The sequence below is a fragment of the Xyrauchen texanus genome, chromosome 19, assembly GCF_025860055.1.
Source record: "Xyrauchen texanus isolate HMW12.3.18 chromosome 19, RBS_HiC_50CHRs, whole genome shotgun sequence".
Taxonomy (NCBI): Eukaryota; Metazoa; Chordata; class Actinopteri; order Cypriniformes; family Catostomidae; genus Xyrauchen; species Xyrauchen texanus.
Window position 1 is genome coordinate 30,693,220 of NC_068294.1, and position 15,541 is coordinate 30,708,760.

The 15,541-nt window shown below is 38.8% G+C and overlaps 2 protein-coding genes across 7 annotated transcripts in view; both read right to left on the reverse strand.

The window, feature by feature from the left end:
• LOC127659436 (cohesin subunit SA-2-like) overlaps positions 1-1,477 on the reverse strand; it is a 50,644-nt gene extending 49,167 nt beyond the window's left edge. Inside the window, exon 1 of the mRNA XM_052149245.1 lies at positions 1,330-1,477. The gene's annotated coding sequence lies outside the window, so the exon portion shown is untranslated. The remainder of the gene's footprint in view (positions 1-1,329) is intronic.
• A 204-nt stretch (positions 1,478-1,681) lies between these two features.
• LOC127659438 (E3 ubiquitin-protein ligase XIAP-like) lies at positions 1,682-11,736 on the reverse strand. Of its 6 annotated transcripts, XM_052149249.1 has the most exons (8): positions 11,585-11,736; positions 11,134-11,162; positions 6,770-7,539; positions 6,504-6,603; positions 6,177-6,255; positions 5,961-5,997; positions 3,160-3,333; positions 1,682-2,507 (listed from the first exon to the last, which is right to left on the reverse strand). In XM_052149249.1, the coding sequence occupies exons 2-8, from the start codon at positions 11,151-11,153 to the stop codon at positions 2,317-2,319; spliced, it is 1,371 nt and encodes a 456-aa protein (XP_052005209.1). In that variant the 5' UTR covers positions 11,154-11,162; positions 11,585-11,736; the 3' UTR covers positions 1,682-2,316. The 6 variants fall into 6 exon arrangements, with proteins under 6 accessions (XP_052005209.1, XP_052005212.1, XP_052005211.1 ...); XM_052149252.1 differs by lacking the exon at positions 11,134-11,162; XM_052149251.1 differs by lacking the exon at positions 11,134-11,162 and having other exon boundaries at positions 11,355-11,736.
• Positions 11,737-15,541: the final 3,805 nt, after the last annotated feature.

Sequence of the window (15,541 nt, forward strand, 5' to 3'; positions counted from 1 at the left end):
TTTGAAAAAAATGCAGCTGTTCTTCTCGGTATTTAAAACAGGGCATAGCGTGCGATTAGAACCAGAGATAACAGTTATGTAATATCCACCGAATAACAATAACAAGCATTTGTAATGCGGTGCAATAGAGCTCACTGTTTGTTACATAATGTTCGATGATGAGGCGGGAATTCAAAAGCGATGGCATCATAATCGACAAAGCGTTCTAAGGAAAAGTGGCGCCAAATGAGTCTTCCATCCATAGCAATTGTGACAGTAGCAGCCAGAGCTAACACGGTGACAGCTTAGCCTAAGATTCACTACTACAAGACCGTCATTTAATTTAATTATTCCCAAATTATTTTCGCAATCATGTGGACGCAGCAGTTGTGTGAATTCTGCGGCCGGCGTCTGTCAAATATATATTTGAACACATGGCCTGGCCTCTCTCTCCAACTAATTTCGATAGTTACTTTGTATATTAAACAAGACTGGATTTAACACATATATATTGGATCTGCCGCGGTTTTCCCCTCTACATTATAAACAAAGCATAAAAAGCGATAAATATTTGGGTCTGCTAATGTTGGTAGCTAATACATAAAGTTGAATGATGAGATCAGGCGTACGCTCGCAAACGACTCATCGCACTTCCCACAGTTTAACTTCAATTCCTCTGAATGTTTTGAGCACAACGCGCATTTATTACGGTTAAACTATGAGCTTTAAGGTGTATATGCACACTATGAGTGAGAAATTGCACGATACGATAACGGAAAGACCAAAACATGATAAGAAGGGGGGGAAATCTCCATCTTGAAGTCAATCCAGCACAGCTGTTTTCGGGATTCTCCATTTTGGCTCCTCTCGTTTCCACTCATTGTGAACGCGAACCGCGCACCAAACGCATGTTTGTGCATACACAGCGTAGAGATGGGCGGCTCGTGCGTTTAAAATGGAAAATGTGCGGTGAAATTATTATAATAGGTGCGACATCACCTTTCCCATCTCGGAAAGAAAGGGGAAACATCGCGTCCTCGTCCTCCATCTTGACTCTCAATTTGTGTTCCTGACTGTACTGGGTAAGGTTAGCGCGCTAGCTAACTATTTGCCTATGAAATGCAATGCACACGCTATATTCACACACAGCATAATAATACGCATTTTTACACTCTAAATGAGCACGGTGAGGTGATTTTTTTTTATTATCAAAATGCTGCAACGGAAGCACAGCGGCTTTCTCTCAGATCCGGTCCCTCGCGTATCACGCTAGCTAGGCTAACACATCATTCAAATAACCCTAAACAAGCCACTAATTTCTATAAATATCTCCGCCATTTTAATACTTACCCAGCCGTTGGGGTCGACTCCGGATTATTAAGACTTCTTGAAGAGCTTGATTGACTCCGGTGTCTTTAAAGTGCGCATTCGCGGCTATTTCATGGATGTAGTTTGAAAGTGGCGGTCAGGGGCGGTTTTGGACACACTCTTACCCCGCTTGCTCCGTTCGGATTGTTGTTCCGATCACTGTGAGAGAAACTAGTGGTGTGGAGCTGCCACCTTGTGGTCAGTGGTGGGATTGCAGCGCACTGTAGCCCGACATCTAGTGGTCGAAGGCCTTATAGGCCTCACATAGTCAGGATGTCAATTTTCTTTACCTTCACAAATTGAGATGAATCAGAAGTAAAATATTTTTTTAGGTATTCTACTTTTATTGCCATGTTTATACAGCTTAAAACATCCTACAGGTGTTATGATACTAGAAAATTTTAATTAAGAGGAACCCAGTTTTGACCTGTAACGTTTAATCCGCCTTAAACATTAATACAAATCTCAAGCAATTATCGTTCTATAATAAATGGATGAAAGAGCAAACATTGCATAATATATATTATAGTTCATGATTATGTCAAATCATTAAACAGGATGCCAATAGTCATAAAAATAAGTCTAGAAAAAGGCACTGTGGTGAACATCATTGAGTATTCCTCTGTATTTGAGTGAAGCAGCTAAAGATTTTTTTGTTCCAAGGTAACTTTTGGGGGGTGGAGAGGAGGTAAAAAAATTATTTCATCTGCAATACAATACAATACAAGTTAAATTATGTAGTGTGCCCCTACACAAAAACAAACATGTGACAATGTACAACTTGTTATTTTTAGCCTCAACGAAAAAATACATGATTTTACAAAAAGTTAGTACATCTGTGGATATGGAGCATACATATATTCACAATTAGCTTAAATCAAATACACAAAATAAATTTAAGGAATGATTAGTATTCGACACATTCAATGATATCAGGGTTTCATTTGGAGTTTTGGTTCATTTGTTTTTTTAGGCATTGTAGGTCTTTATCTTCTGTGTGATGGTGGCAAAGCAGATGGGACACTTGTCTAGAGAATCAGAGCACTTTTGACAAGTAACCAAGTGTCCACAGGGAATGAAGACGATGCCAATGTCACTGTCCATGCAGACTTTACAGAGCTTCTCCCTCTGGAGTTTCTCAAGTTTCTTCATAGGGTCCTCTGTTGAAAATAATACGAAATATACACAATTTTGAAACAGTGTTAATAAAGAGAGTGATGAACCCTACTACAAAAAAAGGAAAACATGACTGTTTCCTGTTGATTTGCTTTTATTATATGTTTAAAAATTGTCAATCTGTTCTGGCATCTTATTTTAAAAGCAAGATTGACATCATTTTAAATTTGCTTAATTGCTTTACATTCGCATATTAAAAACCTGTATTTATATTGAGCCAATAATATTGTGATAACTTATGTGTATGTGAGCACATGTGTGCATGCTATTATGAGAACGAGTGTACTTATAAATAACATTTTGAACTGTTCTACCATTTAACAGCTTTCTTGTAATGTTTTTTGTAAGTTTTTTTTTTTACATTGCCAGTTTCAGATCACCCCTTTACAGGATGTCACAAACTTTCAGGCCAAAAAGTTAAAGCTAAGTTGATGTAAATTAGTGTTAAATGTTCAGATGGTTCAAATTGGCCCGTAATATCATTCAAAGGATAAAGTAAATACTCAGTTGTTATCAAAGTCCAATGTAAAGTATGGCATTATATGTAGGATAAATTATGTTGGAGATTGCTTGATACACATCAGTTATGAATCACTTGCATACAAAAAAGAAAAAGCAGAAGAAAAAAAAACTTGCCTGGTTTTTTAGGTACATCAGAATCATTCTCCTGTCCACTGAGGTCTTCAATAAGTGCTTCTATTGAGGTATAACCTTCACTGTTCTGACGTATCTTCTGCAGAATGGTTTTCTCCACTTCGATTGGGTCAAAACCCATTTCAACAGCCTTTTGTGCAATCTCTGACTGCTTGGCTGTGGAAATCAAAATTTCAATCAGATTTCAGTCTTTGTTTCAAAATAAATGGCAGACAACAGACGGGTATTCCAGAAAGCAAGATTAACTAACTGTGATATAAAACCTGAACTCTCGGTTGATTAACCCAAATCTTGCTTTCTCGCAGTATGTAGGTTCCAGAACACCTGCATGGGGTTAGTTCACTCAACAGTGAGTTTGAAACTCATTCAGAACGGCATTCTCAGCAGATCACCGTATTATCGAGTCACCATGAAAACGAATGCTAAGAAGAAAGGTGTGCCATATTTCAGTGAAGCAGAACATGAAGTTTTAATGACTGCAAACGAGCATTACTTCATCTTCATTCGTAATAGCGATAGAAGCTGCATCGGTTTAGGACTGAGTGTTTGCATGACAGAAAGTATACTGAATCACTGCATGAATTTTTAAATTAATAAAAATATAACGTTTTACCATACATGTAAAAGCTTAATTCAACATTAATATTAGACCTCTATCACCTACATTAATGTTTAATAGGTTGACCATTATGTTATTTGTTTGTACTGAACTTCATAATAAGTATTAACAGTAACATTCATATTCTTTTAATATTATGATAATAGGCTATAGGTATATATTTTATTTTAAGATTAATTTGACTGGTATTTGCCATGTTCTGTGGATGCTAATTTTATTTTACTGTATGTACTGTATGTAATTCCTTTATTTTTAATAATATTTAATGTACTCAGCTGGGATTTCTAACATTATCACCTTTAATTTCCTACAGTTGCTGGTGGTGTCATTGTATTAATAGATCCTCTTTCAATTGTAGGATCTCCCACAGTTGTCATCATTTTCCATTGACTTAATGTAATGTTTTTTAGTAGGCCACACATGATTTATTCATGTGCATTATAAGATGAAGATCTGTTGTAACAGAGGTGGACAATGATAGGAGTAACATATCCATTATGCTCTTTTCTTATTTTATGTGGCATTAAAACGTGCCTCTTGTCTTATCCCCTAAAAGGCAATGGCTGTGCAGTCTCATGTAAAGTAGGGTCCATTTGCCTCCAGCAACTTGGTACTGAATTAAATGATGTTGTTTTAATTGAAGATCACGTGTCTGATAAAACATATTAGATGTTCATGATCTCAGCATTTAGGAAAAAGTAACTCATCTCTTCCTTATTAATAGGAAGCTGTAAAAGGTCCCTATTGAAAGGCAGAACAAAAATGTAATGGACCATGTACAGCTTCTGATGGAGTAGAGGAGGCTGAGCATCGGAAACATACATCTTTTCATTGAATCACCTGACCACCAGCTAAATGAGGGCACTGTGGGTGACTCTAAATGACAGCATGTCTCGTTTATATTTTCAGATAATAAAGAGAGAATGAACAAGTCTGGAAATGTGTATGAAATAATGAGTGATTAATTGCTTTAAAAGCTTTTAATTGGCAGACATTACCTACATACTGATACTATGGAATGTCATTTTATAAATAACATTCATATTCATTGACTGAAGAAACTGTAAATAGAATGCGGGTGCTATAATAATTTTATTCTATGAAATTTATAGAATAACAATTATTTATTAGAAGGGTTAAATATAAATACATAAAGCCCTGTCTTTGCAGTAAAGAGTCTGGAGACTTTTCCAATGTGTTCAGCATTAAAAATATTACAGTATAAAAACTTCCCATTACAGCCAGGTTTCCCAAGCAACCAAATTGGCCCGGTTGCTAGGGAGGGTAGAGTCACATGGGGTAACCTCCTCGTGGTTGCTATAATGTGGCTCTTTCTCTGTGGGGTGCGTGGCTAGTTGTCGTGGATGGTGTGAAGCCTCCACACATACGATGTCTCTGCGGTAACACGCTCAACAAGCCACATGATAAAATGCGTGGATCGCTATAATGTGGTTCGCTCTCGGTGGGGTGCATGGCTAGTTGTGCGTAGATGCCGCAGTGGATGGTGTGAAGCCTCCACAAATGCTATGTCTCTGTGCACTCAACAAGCCACGTGATAAAATGCATGGATTGACGGTCTCAGATGCGGAAGCAACTGAGATTCGTCCACCGCCACCAGGATTGAGGCGAGACACTACGCCACCACGAGGACTTAGAGGGCATTGGAAATTGGATATTCCAAATTGTGGAGAAAATAAAAAAAAACCTTCCCATTAAAAAGTTAAAGCACAATATCCACAATTTGTTCACTTTTGAATGCAAATCTATGACGTGTGAGACTGGAAATGCTGGAGTAAAGAAGATTTGTGAGGTAAAGATTACATTTTACTGTATTTTATATTTAATATTGTGCATATTCTGAACTTCCACGCCCATTGGGTCATTATTAAAAGGGCATACATGTGCTGACAGCCAGCCTCTGAAATAAACAAACTCTGGAACAGGTTATGTTTAGAGAATAAGTTGCTATGGCTACTAACAGACCCTGAAATTTACCTCTCAGATTTTGGAACAGAAAGCTGAGGTTATCCGCTTACTCTGAGTAAACTTACCTGGGTAAGTCGCTTAACCTGCCTTCTGGAATACCCCTTAGGTTTAAAACTAAACATAACAGTGGCTATGGGTGCCTTGAATATGTACATATAATAAAGACAGAAACCCTTACCTCCCTCTTGACTTGAAAAGCCATTCTGACTTGACCTCTGTAAGGACAAATACAAAATAGTTTAAGACTACATTTAAAAAACTTGAAAAATAAAAAATTATATTTACTGATACTGGAATAAAAGGGTAGGAATGTATAATGACCATCACTATACATTCCTACAATGCATTACATCACTACAGTACAAGTGCTTTAAAAAGATGGGTAATGACTCACTGAATGCTGTCCTATAGGATATCTCAGTTGCACATGGCTGACATATTCTTTTCCTTTTTCTTCCAAAAGGAAACTGCAGCTGTGGGTCAATTATAATATTTTCACAATTATAATCCGCATTTTTCCACCATGTTTCATACTTGCCAGTGTATGGTCTATATCCAAAATAAATATATAGTATGATGAAGACTATATGTTTAATATAAATGTAAATATATATACAAGGAAACAATAATAGTTCATCCAAAAATGAAAGGCAAATATATTTTTGAACTAGTCGTTTAAAAGTAAGCAGTACCTGAATATTTGTCTAAAAAAATTATTTACCCTGGATAGTGCCTGGCATGCTCCTCCCAAGGATCCTCATCAGGCATCCAGTCCTTCACTCCTCCTCCACACTTAAAGCAGATCACTTTGTCTCTGTCTCCTGTATGACCAAACACCAAAAAAGTTTGTTCACTGCATTTCATTTCTCTATGTAATTTTTTTTAAAAGGCCATATGAGAGTAATACTTTATATGAGAGAGTAGAAAAAAGTCAATAAAAACTGAAATGAACTGTAAAATATTAGCATTTAAATAATACTAGTCTACCTGTACTGTAGAAGCCAGCTCGGGCCAGTCTGTTGTGGTCTATGTGGTGTTTTCTGCTACTGAAACTATTAAGGCGCCCCTCAAAAGTCTCAAGAGAGGCCCTGTCACCATTCACCCTGGGTCTGGGTGTTGACAGTGGCACGTTGCCCACATCATGGCCTAAGATAAAGGAGCAATTTCGGTAGTACTTTGCATGTTCACCCCAGGCATCATCGCCCCTCTCCCATCCTGAAAGCATCCCCCCACAACAGAAACACTGCACAATGTCATCCCTCTCAAGGTAATACAGCCCTGCTTCGGCCAGATCGCAGGGCTGGACTGGAGAGTTTGCGGGCCAGTTACTGAAAGTTCTCAGCCGAGCTTCCTCACTCCTCATGTGTGGCACATTGGGATATATGGTCTCGTCCACCACCTCTCCCGTGCGGAGGAGGAACTCCCTGGATTCTGCCTCTTCGTTATAAGCACAGTCACTGGACAAGTCATTCAGAACATTCAAGCCGTGAGCACAACTGAGGAATGAGCAGGCAGGAGATGCTAGCTGATGCCTCTGCAATGGGGCATCCCCACTTTTCCAGTCCTCCACTGTAGCATTGCAACTAAAACAGCGCACTCTGTCTGCTTCTCCTGTGTAATAAAACCCTGCCCGGGCCAGTCGCTCTGCAGAAACTTCTTGAGAACGAGGGAAGTGCTGGAAGGAAATTAGCCGCAATTTCATTACTGACCAGCTGACTGCATCACTAGATTGTGCCATAACTGCAGCAACAAAGTGTCTGTCCAAAAAAATACAATAAAAATAATGAGCAAAAAACAGCAGAGCCAAAATAACATGTGGCGCTGAAACACCAACAGAGCATTGATTAATGATTAAAAAAAGTATTAAGAAAATGTGAGTGGTGCTTGCTCGCCACCATAATGCTGTTACCAAGGTGTTCTGAGTAGTCTTTAGCATATTGATCTATGTGTTGCCAGAGTGTAGCCAGATGATTACTAGGGATGTGCATGGATAGTCATTATTCTGTTAACCATTCAACGTCCCTGTATTTGAATACCAAAATCACTATTCGGTTGTTCGACACATATAATAGAGGTCTTCAACCCAATCTGATCCCGACCATCAGGTTTTGTGCCAGGGTCAGGTGGTTTAATCATGTCTTCTGAAGCAATCCAGTTGGTTTTGGTTGAGAACAGACCAAAACATTTAACTCCTTTTTCACAGTACATTTTGCCATTGCAGTCTCTAGGCCTTATCATGATTTCAAGCTTGATTACACTTGCTAGCGCTTGACGAATGCACAGAGCACAAGATGGTTCTATAGGAAGTGGAATCAAACTTGAAATCATGATCGCCAAGGAGACTGATGTGTAGTTTTATAATGAAAAAGAAGTTATCATTTTGTCTTTCGCTCACCCAAAACCAACTGGATAATTTCAGAAGACATTGATTAAATCACTGGAGTCTTATGGTTTACTTTCACTCCTTTTGGAGTTCTGGTCACTTTACTTACATTGTGTGGACCTACAGAGCTGAGCTATTCTTCTTAAATGTTTGTTTGTGTTCAGCAAAAGAAAGTCATACACGTCTGGGATGGTATGAGGGTGAGTAAATGATGAGAGAATTTTTGGGCACACTATCCCTTTAAATTATGTATTTAAGTTGGTTAAAACTAAGGCTATGTTGTAGACAGTAAAAGTTGTATTATTTCTGTTTGACTTCAATGCGAGTGATTTTATTATTTGAAGATCTATGTATTGTGGTATTTAAGATCATGGCTCACTGTGGAATTTATTCCATGCTATTTTGAGTAGTGTTTTATGCATATCCCATTGCAATAAGTGTTTTTCATTCCAGAGTCCCAACTCCCACCTAATGATGGTACGTGAACCCTCACGCTTAACCAAATATTACAAATGGTTACCATGCACATCCCTAATGATTAGTGGGGTATTCTGGGTGGTTTCTAGGTTGTTTGCTTTTACTGGCACAAATGAGAAGAGCTCTTCACCACGGTTCGAACCCCATTCTGACACCATATGGTTCAAGTCCTTTTTTCAAACGTATTTTATGGTATTTTTCTAACCATTTTTTAATTTGCCAGATGAAAATATTAAGTCAGAGCTCTCCGAGAAGTACTAGCAAACTACCTAGTAATAATAGCTAAACAAGTCACACAATTTTAGCTATAATTCATTTCCGGCATAGAACAAACATGTAGAACAGGGCTATTCAACTTTATTGACAAGTTGGCCAGATGGAAAAAATCTTAGGGGTACATGGGCCAAGAAAGGATATTTTGTTAATAAATAAATTATAAAGCTTCTATCTACAGATATTCTGTTATACTAGGCATATAATATTTGTTCAATATATAAATTAGCAAAATTTCCACCTAGCAGGACATTCTGGAAAAAACTAAATACAGGTAACTTGAGATAACGTTAAGATGCACACAGATTGACATCTCAAACGCGGAGGCAACTGAGATTCATTCTCCGAAACCCAGATTGAGGCGAGTCTCTACGCCAACACAAGGATTTAAAGCATTGGGAATTGTGCATTCCAAATTGGAGAAGAAAAGGGGAGGAAAAAAGTAACAAACTAAAAAGTTTATTAAAGATGCAACGATTTAAACGTTTGAATTTTCAAATTGAATTCCATGACCAAATGAATGAATAGAACTTTTCTGTTTCTCCAAACTCACTCTTGTCAATCATCCATGATTTTAGATCTTTAATCTTCCCCTTCCGTCAAAACAACAGAAAACACAACCTCTAAAAGCATCTAAAACAAAGTGCTCCTGCACGAGACATTTTAAAATCATCAAGACATGGCACATCATCCATTAGCACAAGTTTACATAGGAAAACAATTGAAAAACAGTGCGAACAAACACAAAATGTGCTCGGTGAAGAGCACTCAAGCCCCCAAGGCAACTGTCAACCTCATGTGGGCCACTAAAATTTCAAACAGGCCGAATTTGGCCCACGGGTTGCCAGTTAAATAGGCCTGGTGTAGAAGTTACTCCACTAAATGTATCTGCATTTTATTGTAAAGTTTTAGATTTAGATTCAGAATAATTATTGCAATCAGCAGCACTCCTCCACTGTACATTACTTATCCTTTCTGGCTAAAGGTGATTTACTCCCCTCAATGGAAGGAGGATATGTGTCATTTGTCACATGACAACTGCGCCATATCAAACAATGGTAAAAGTCTGTGAACATGATGGGCTGATCAGAACATTCCATTGTTGGGCTTCAATGAAAAATTCTTATGTATTGTATGGGCATGATTCATAACCCTTATCCTCACAGAGATACTGATACCCACTGAAATTCTACAATGGCAATTTGAGGATTAAATAGTCTTTAAAAAGAAAAAAAAAACATTTCTGAGAAAGTAATTTATAGCACAGAACTTGAACTGCACTAAAATGTATATATACATATATATATATATATATATATAATTATATTCTCCCTTAAGACATACTGTTAGTTACATCTATGGATTGACTTTAGCCTTGTAAATAATAAAGATCATAACATGCATTGTTACGTAATGTATATAACAATGTAATAAATTACAACATCTATAATGTTTCTTGCACGTAGCTCGTAATTTGAAGCTCAACTTAGCTCTTAATAATAAGCTCAAGTGAATTAATGTTAGTTATCATTAGTAATATTTCACACAAAAACGTCCTGCAGATAACTAACTGTACGTTCACACCAGAAGCGGCGAGAGCGTCCAAATTCGCTCTGGCTGCCCTGCCTTCGACGCTCAAGGACGCTCGTGGACGCTCTGACGTGGTTGAAATAGGCGGCAACGTTTGTTCAGAATGCTTTGTTTTGTGAACTATATTTAAAGGGGGCCGCAATTTAAACATCCAGACATGTCGACCATTTACTTTTTGCCGACCGATCACAAGTAGCGTATATACTCATGAACTCTTTAAAATGTGAAAATAAGAAATCGATCGATGGCAGAAAGTAATTAAAATTACAGTTGTTTGTTATCAAAATAAAATACATTTGTAATAAAAACTGTGGTCTTGGTCATATATTACAGGGAAACCCGTCACGGCAATAATTCGTTTCTCCATTTTATCTTCGGAACGAATGTTTGGTGGGAACCAAAGTTTACACGGTTGTGTTCTCTAGACTTCGCTACAGCGGAGCACTTCTGCCGCCGAACCGCGTCACAGCTCATTACCATAATGTTGACTGCACTTGAACTTCCATCTGACGCCCACGCCGCCCAAGACTCGCCGCGCCGCTTCTCGCCGCCGAGAGACGCTGGCTGTCATTGAAAATGAATGACTTCCGGTCGATTGACGCTCTCGCCGCCTCTGGTGTGAACGTACGGTAATGGGAATTCAGTCATTTATTCCTCCTGTCAAAAGAGGCAAAATAAGTATACCTTATAAAGACACTAATAGACCATTTGTTTATATACAATTTTACTATTCTACATGTCTTCCATTAGAAACACATACACCCCATAAAAAGAAACTTATCTGCATATAAATCTCATGGCGAAACACGGAAACATGCAACACATAGTTTCGGTTTTGACAGCAAGTACCAGATGGACGTGAGCTTCGGATTGGAAACTTGTTATCTTTCCTCCATAGCGATTAACAACAGCAAGATCAAAAGATGCAGAAGAAAACAAAATCAAGCCAGTTCTGACTCCACAGTCGGGCTTTGATCTACACGGATAATCAGACTGTGAAGTACATTCACTAGCGCTAGCATTAGCTTGCCTCCCGTGGGAGGGCAATACATGCAAAAACGACCTCTACGCCTGATTACCTTAGGTCCGAAAATAGATTTATTTGCTGAAAATAAATTTCAATCCGTCAGAAACTGCGGACTGCACTCGATTTCTGGCTGTAAGCAAGTGCAGGAGTAAATGCACCTCAGAAGCTTTTAGGCAGCCATTTATAAAGCCTAGGCGACCGACCGTCTAGCCTAGAATCGATAGATACTATGGTGAAGGTTTGGTTTATGAATATTAATTACGTAATGTGACGTTCGCAAAACCGTCACATTACATTATGGTAAGTGGGTGCCGTCGCAGTTAGTCTCGTAAACATTAAAGGTGCTATATGTAATATTTTTACTGTACTAAATCATAAAATGATCATAATATGTAATCAGAGAATTAGGAAACATGCCAAGTTGAAATACTGGCTTCTCCGATAACAATGGTACAGCAGGTAGGCCCTACTACTTTCTGTTTATTTTTTGGCCTGTGTGATCCCGCCTACTCCACACTCACAGCCAGGTTGCCAGATTTGAACAAGTTTGCAGGCAAACAACACTGCGTGCTGCAGACATGGAAGCCAGCAAACGAACTGGATCAGATACCAGATTCCACCAGACCTAAAAATATACCTGTCAACACACCCGTTTTTCACACCCATCTCCCGCCCCCCTCCAGTTTTGTTATTTCTCCGGGGAAACTCCCGTTATTTCAATGGCCCAAACCTCGTTATAAGAATAATCACACTATTCCAAGGTTGTCCAGTTATAAAACGCATCCTACTCACACAATCGACACATCATACAAATTTCAACCCGCATTTGTGACCTCAACCTGGAAACCTACAACCCAGTTGCGCTGTTCATAGCTGCGCAGGTATAGACGCGGGAAGTGGAATCAAGCATCACTGTTATAGATGGGAGGAGAAGACTCAGGTGGTGCACCAGCAAAACAATTATAATATGTATATTCATGTAAATTTAACAACAGCTGGACGGAAGAATTTAATTTCATATCTCGAAGCCATATTGACAATGCCCTCGCCTTAAGTGTGTCACACTGATTTTAATATCGGACATGGTGGGGAAAATGACGTTACTCAGCACATTAAATCACAATGGCACAATCTGTATGTATTTAGCCTGCCTCTGCCATCCATCCAGCCCCCCTCAGATGTCTCCCGGATTTTGGTACCCAAATGTTGACAGGTATGCCTAAAAAGCCTTGCCATCCGTCTAAAAAAACAGCATGAGGCATACTAAAACAAGGATAAATATTGAAGATGCTTTTGGAAGATGGAGACAGGTTAAAGCCCAGAAATCCTTTCAAACAGATGCTGATTTGGCTAACTTGCATGTCAACATTCTGGCAACCCGCATGAGCTTTGAGTCTGGGGCGGGACAGACAACCCTCCAATATTTTGAATTTGGACAGCAGCACCCATTTCAAAGGCTTGTTGTCAACCTTACATACAGGATTTCCAAGTGGTTAGGGAAGTGTAGCTTGGGACGTCATGAGAGTGGACATTGGTCAGGAAAGATTTCCTCTGATTTCGCTTTCTGTACTAGTGTTTAGGGAGTTTTGTGTTGTTTTACGAGAAAACCAACCACAGCAGTTTTCCAATGAACCCTTCACGAATATCAGATATCAAATGTGGTTGTTCAATGTCTGGTCAGTGTACCGTTGAATTAGTTTTCTCTTCAGAATGAAATAACCAACAAACCGCTCATTCATCACATTCACAGTTATCTGTCTTTGTCACAACTATTTACTTTATATCTGCTTGTTTTTCCATTTAAAATGAAATAGCCAAAAACAAGAAAACACATTTTGATGAGTTTATAACTTGAATATTTGTTTTGCACATGTTGACACCCATTGATTGGTCCATTGATTGGTCAATCTGCACCATCATCATGTTCTTCCTTAACCCTGCCCATATAACATTTCACCAGAGTTAAAGGTGCACTCAGCTATTCCTGAAAAACACTGTTGATATTGGAACTCAACAGCCAAAACAAACCCACCCCTCACTTCACTACTCCTTTGGAACTCCATCCTCGACTTATCATAATCCTTCTTTTTTAGTTTATATTCGTCTGACCTTTTTCTCTTGGTCTGTTACTCAGCCATTTGTCCTCCTTGGAGTTTAGAAAGTTTGCATCAGCCAAATTTACCATTGCTCCTCTAATTAATTTCCCTCTCGCTCTACCCCCACCCCCATCCTGTGCACATGCAATAACCACTGGTCTGATCCACTTTGTTTTTGTCACATTTACAGAGAAAGGGCTGTGTACAAACACTAGATTTGAGATCTAGAGTTTGACAAATTGAAATAATTCCCCCCATAGGTTGCATATTCATTGCAATGGGCATTAAATCTCTTTAACTCTCATCCTCCACAATATTAATCAGCCGGCAGACTGTGATAATCCACTTTGTTAAAGCAATAAAGATTTGCATCAGGGCCAGTGTCAAGCACAGTTTTGAACTCCACATGAAAAGCACTTGCAGACATAAACGTCTCGGAATGTGTTTTGGTGAAAGTTAAGATTTGGCGTGCTTCTGTGGTAATTAAAATGCACCTTACATAGGAAAAAACTTTGTCACAAGTTCCATCTAGGCTTGTTTTGTACAACAAATAGTGTTAAAAGCTCCTTTCCCCATCACTTTATCACTGATACTGTATCACTGCTGTGTGTTTGTGGTGCATCAATGTAATGACTCCAGGCGGATACATTGAAAAGTTTCTGCCCTTCCAACCAGTGTTTATGCTATATTAACGGTAAATGCGTTAATTGTTATTAAGAAAAAATTATGCATTCAACTTTTTTTTATTAATTGTATGTGTTAATACGTTAACTTTGACAGCTTTAGTATACAGTATATGTAAAAAAAGAAATATATTTAAATAATCTTTTTAAAATTACCCTTAAGGCTGCATTTTCATACCTCTGTACCAAGTGTGTTAATCCCATACTTAATATAAATGCACTCTCTTATTTGACTAAAGGTCAATCTTAGTTTTAGCCATGACATTGGTCAACAGTTTAATTGTGGAAACCTATATAACCTGTCATTTGAATTAGCCTTTTTATGGTGACATCAAAAGTAGGCCAACTGATTTATCTGCCATTATGTATTACACATATACTGTGTATACACAGATGAGCCCAAACATTATGACCACCTGCCTAATATGCTGATGGTCCTTATTTCTGCCATTCCCCGGATCTCAATCCTCCTTTGTTGGCGCTCAATCGGATTGAGATCTGGGGAATTCGGAGGCCAGGGTAACACCTTGAACTCTTCATCATGTTCCTAAAACCATTCCCAAACAATGTTTCCAGTGTGGCAGTTTGCATAATCCTGCTGAAAGAGGCCACTGCCATCAGAGTATTCCATTGCAATGAAGAGGTGTACCTGTTCAGCAACGATGTTTAGGTAGGTAGCACATATCGAATTGACATTCACATGAATGGCCAGGTTTCCCAGCAGAAACTTACCCATGGCATCACACTCCCTGTTTGGACCAGACAGTATAGCCTTTGTTGCCCTTGCACATCGATGAGCCTTTGGCACCCAACACCCTGTCACTGGTTTGTCCCTCCTCGGACCACTGTTGGTAGGTACTCACCAATGCTGACTGGGACCACCCCACAAGCCTTGCCATTTCAGAGATGCTCTGACCCAGTCATTAGGCCATAACAATTCAGCACTTGTCAAAGTCACTCAGGTCTTTACTCCTGCATTCAACCCGTTGACTTCAAGAACTGATTGTTCTAATCTAATCTACCCAGACCTTAACATGTGGCCTTGTTAGGAGATGATCAACATAATTCCCTTAACCTGTGAGTGGTCATAATGTTTTGACTCTATTTTTTGTACTTAGCACTTCATTCATTCATCTAATTTGCTGCCACTACAGACAAAAGTCACACATCCGTGTGCCATTGATGTGTGAGGGCAACGAAGGCTATCCCATCTGGTCTGAACCAACGACA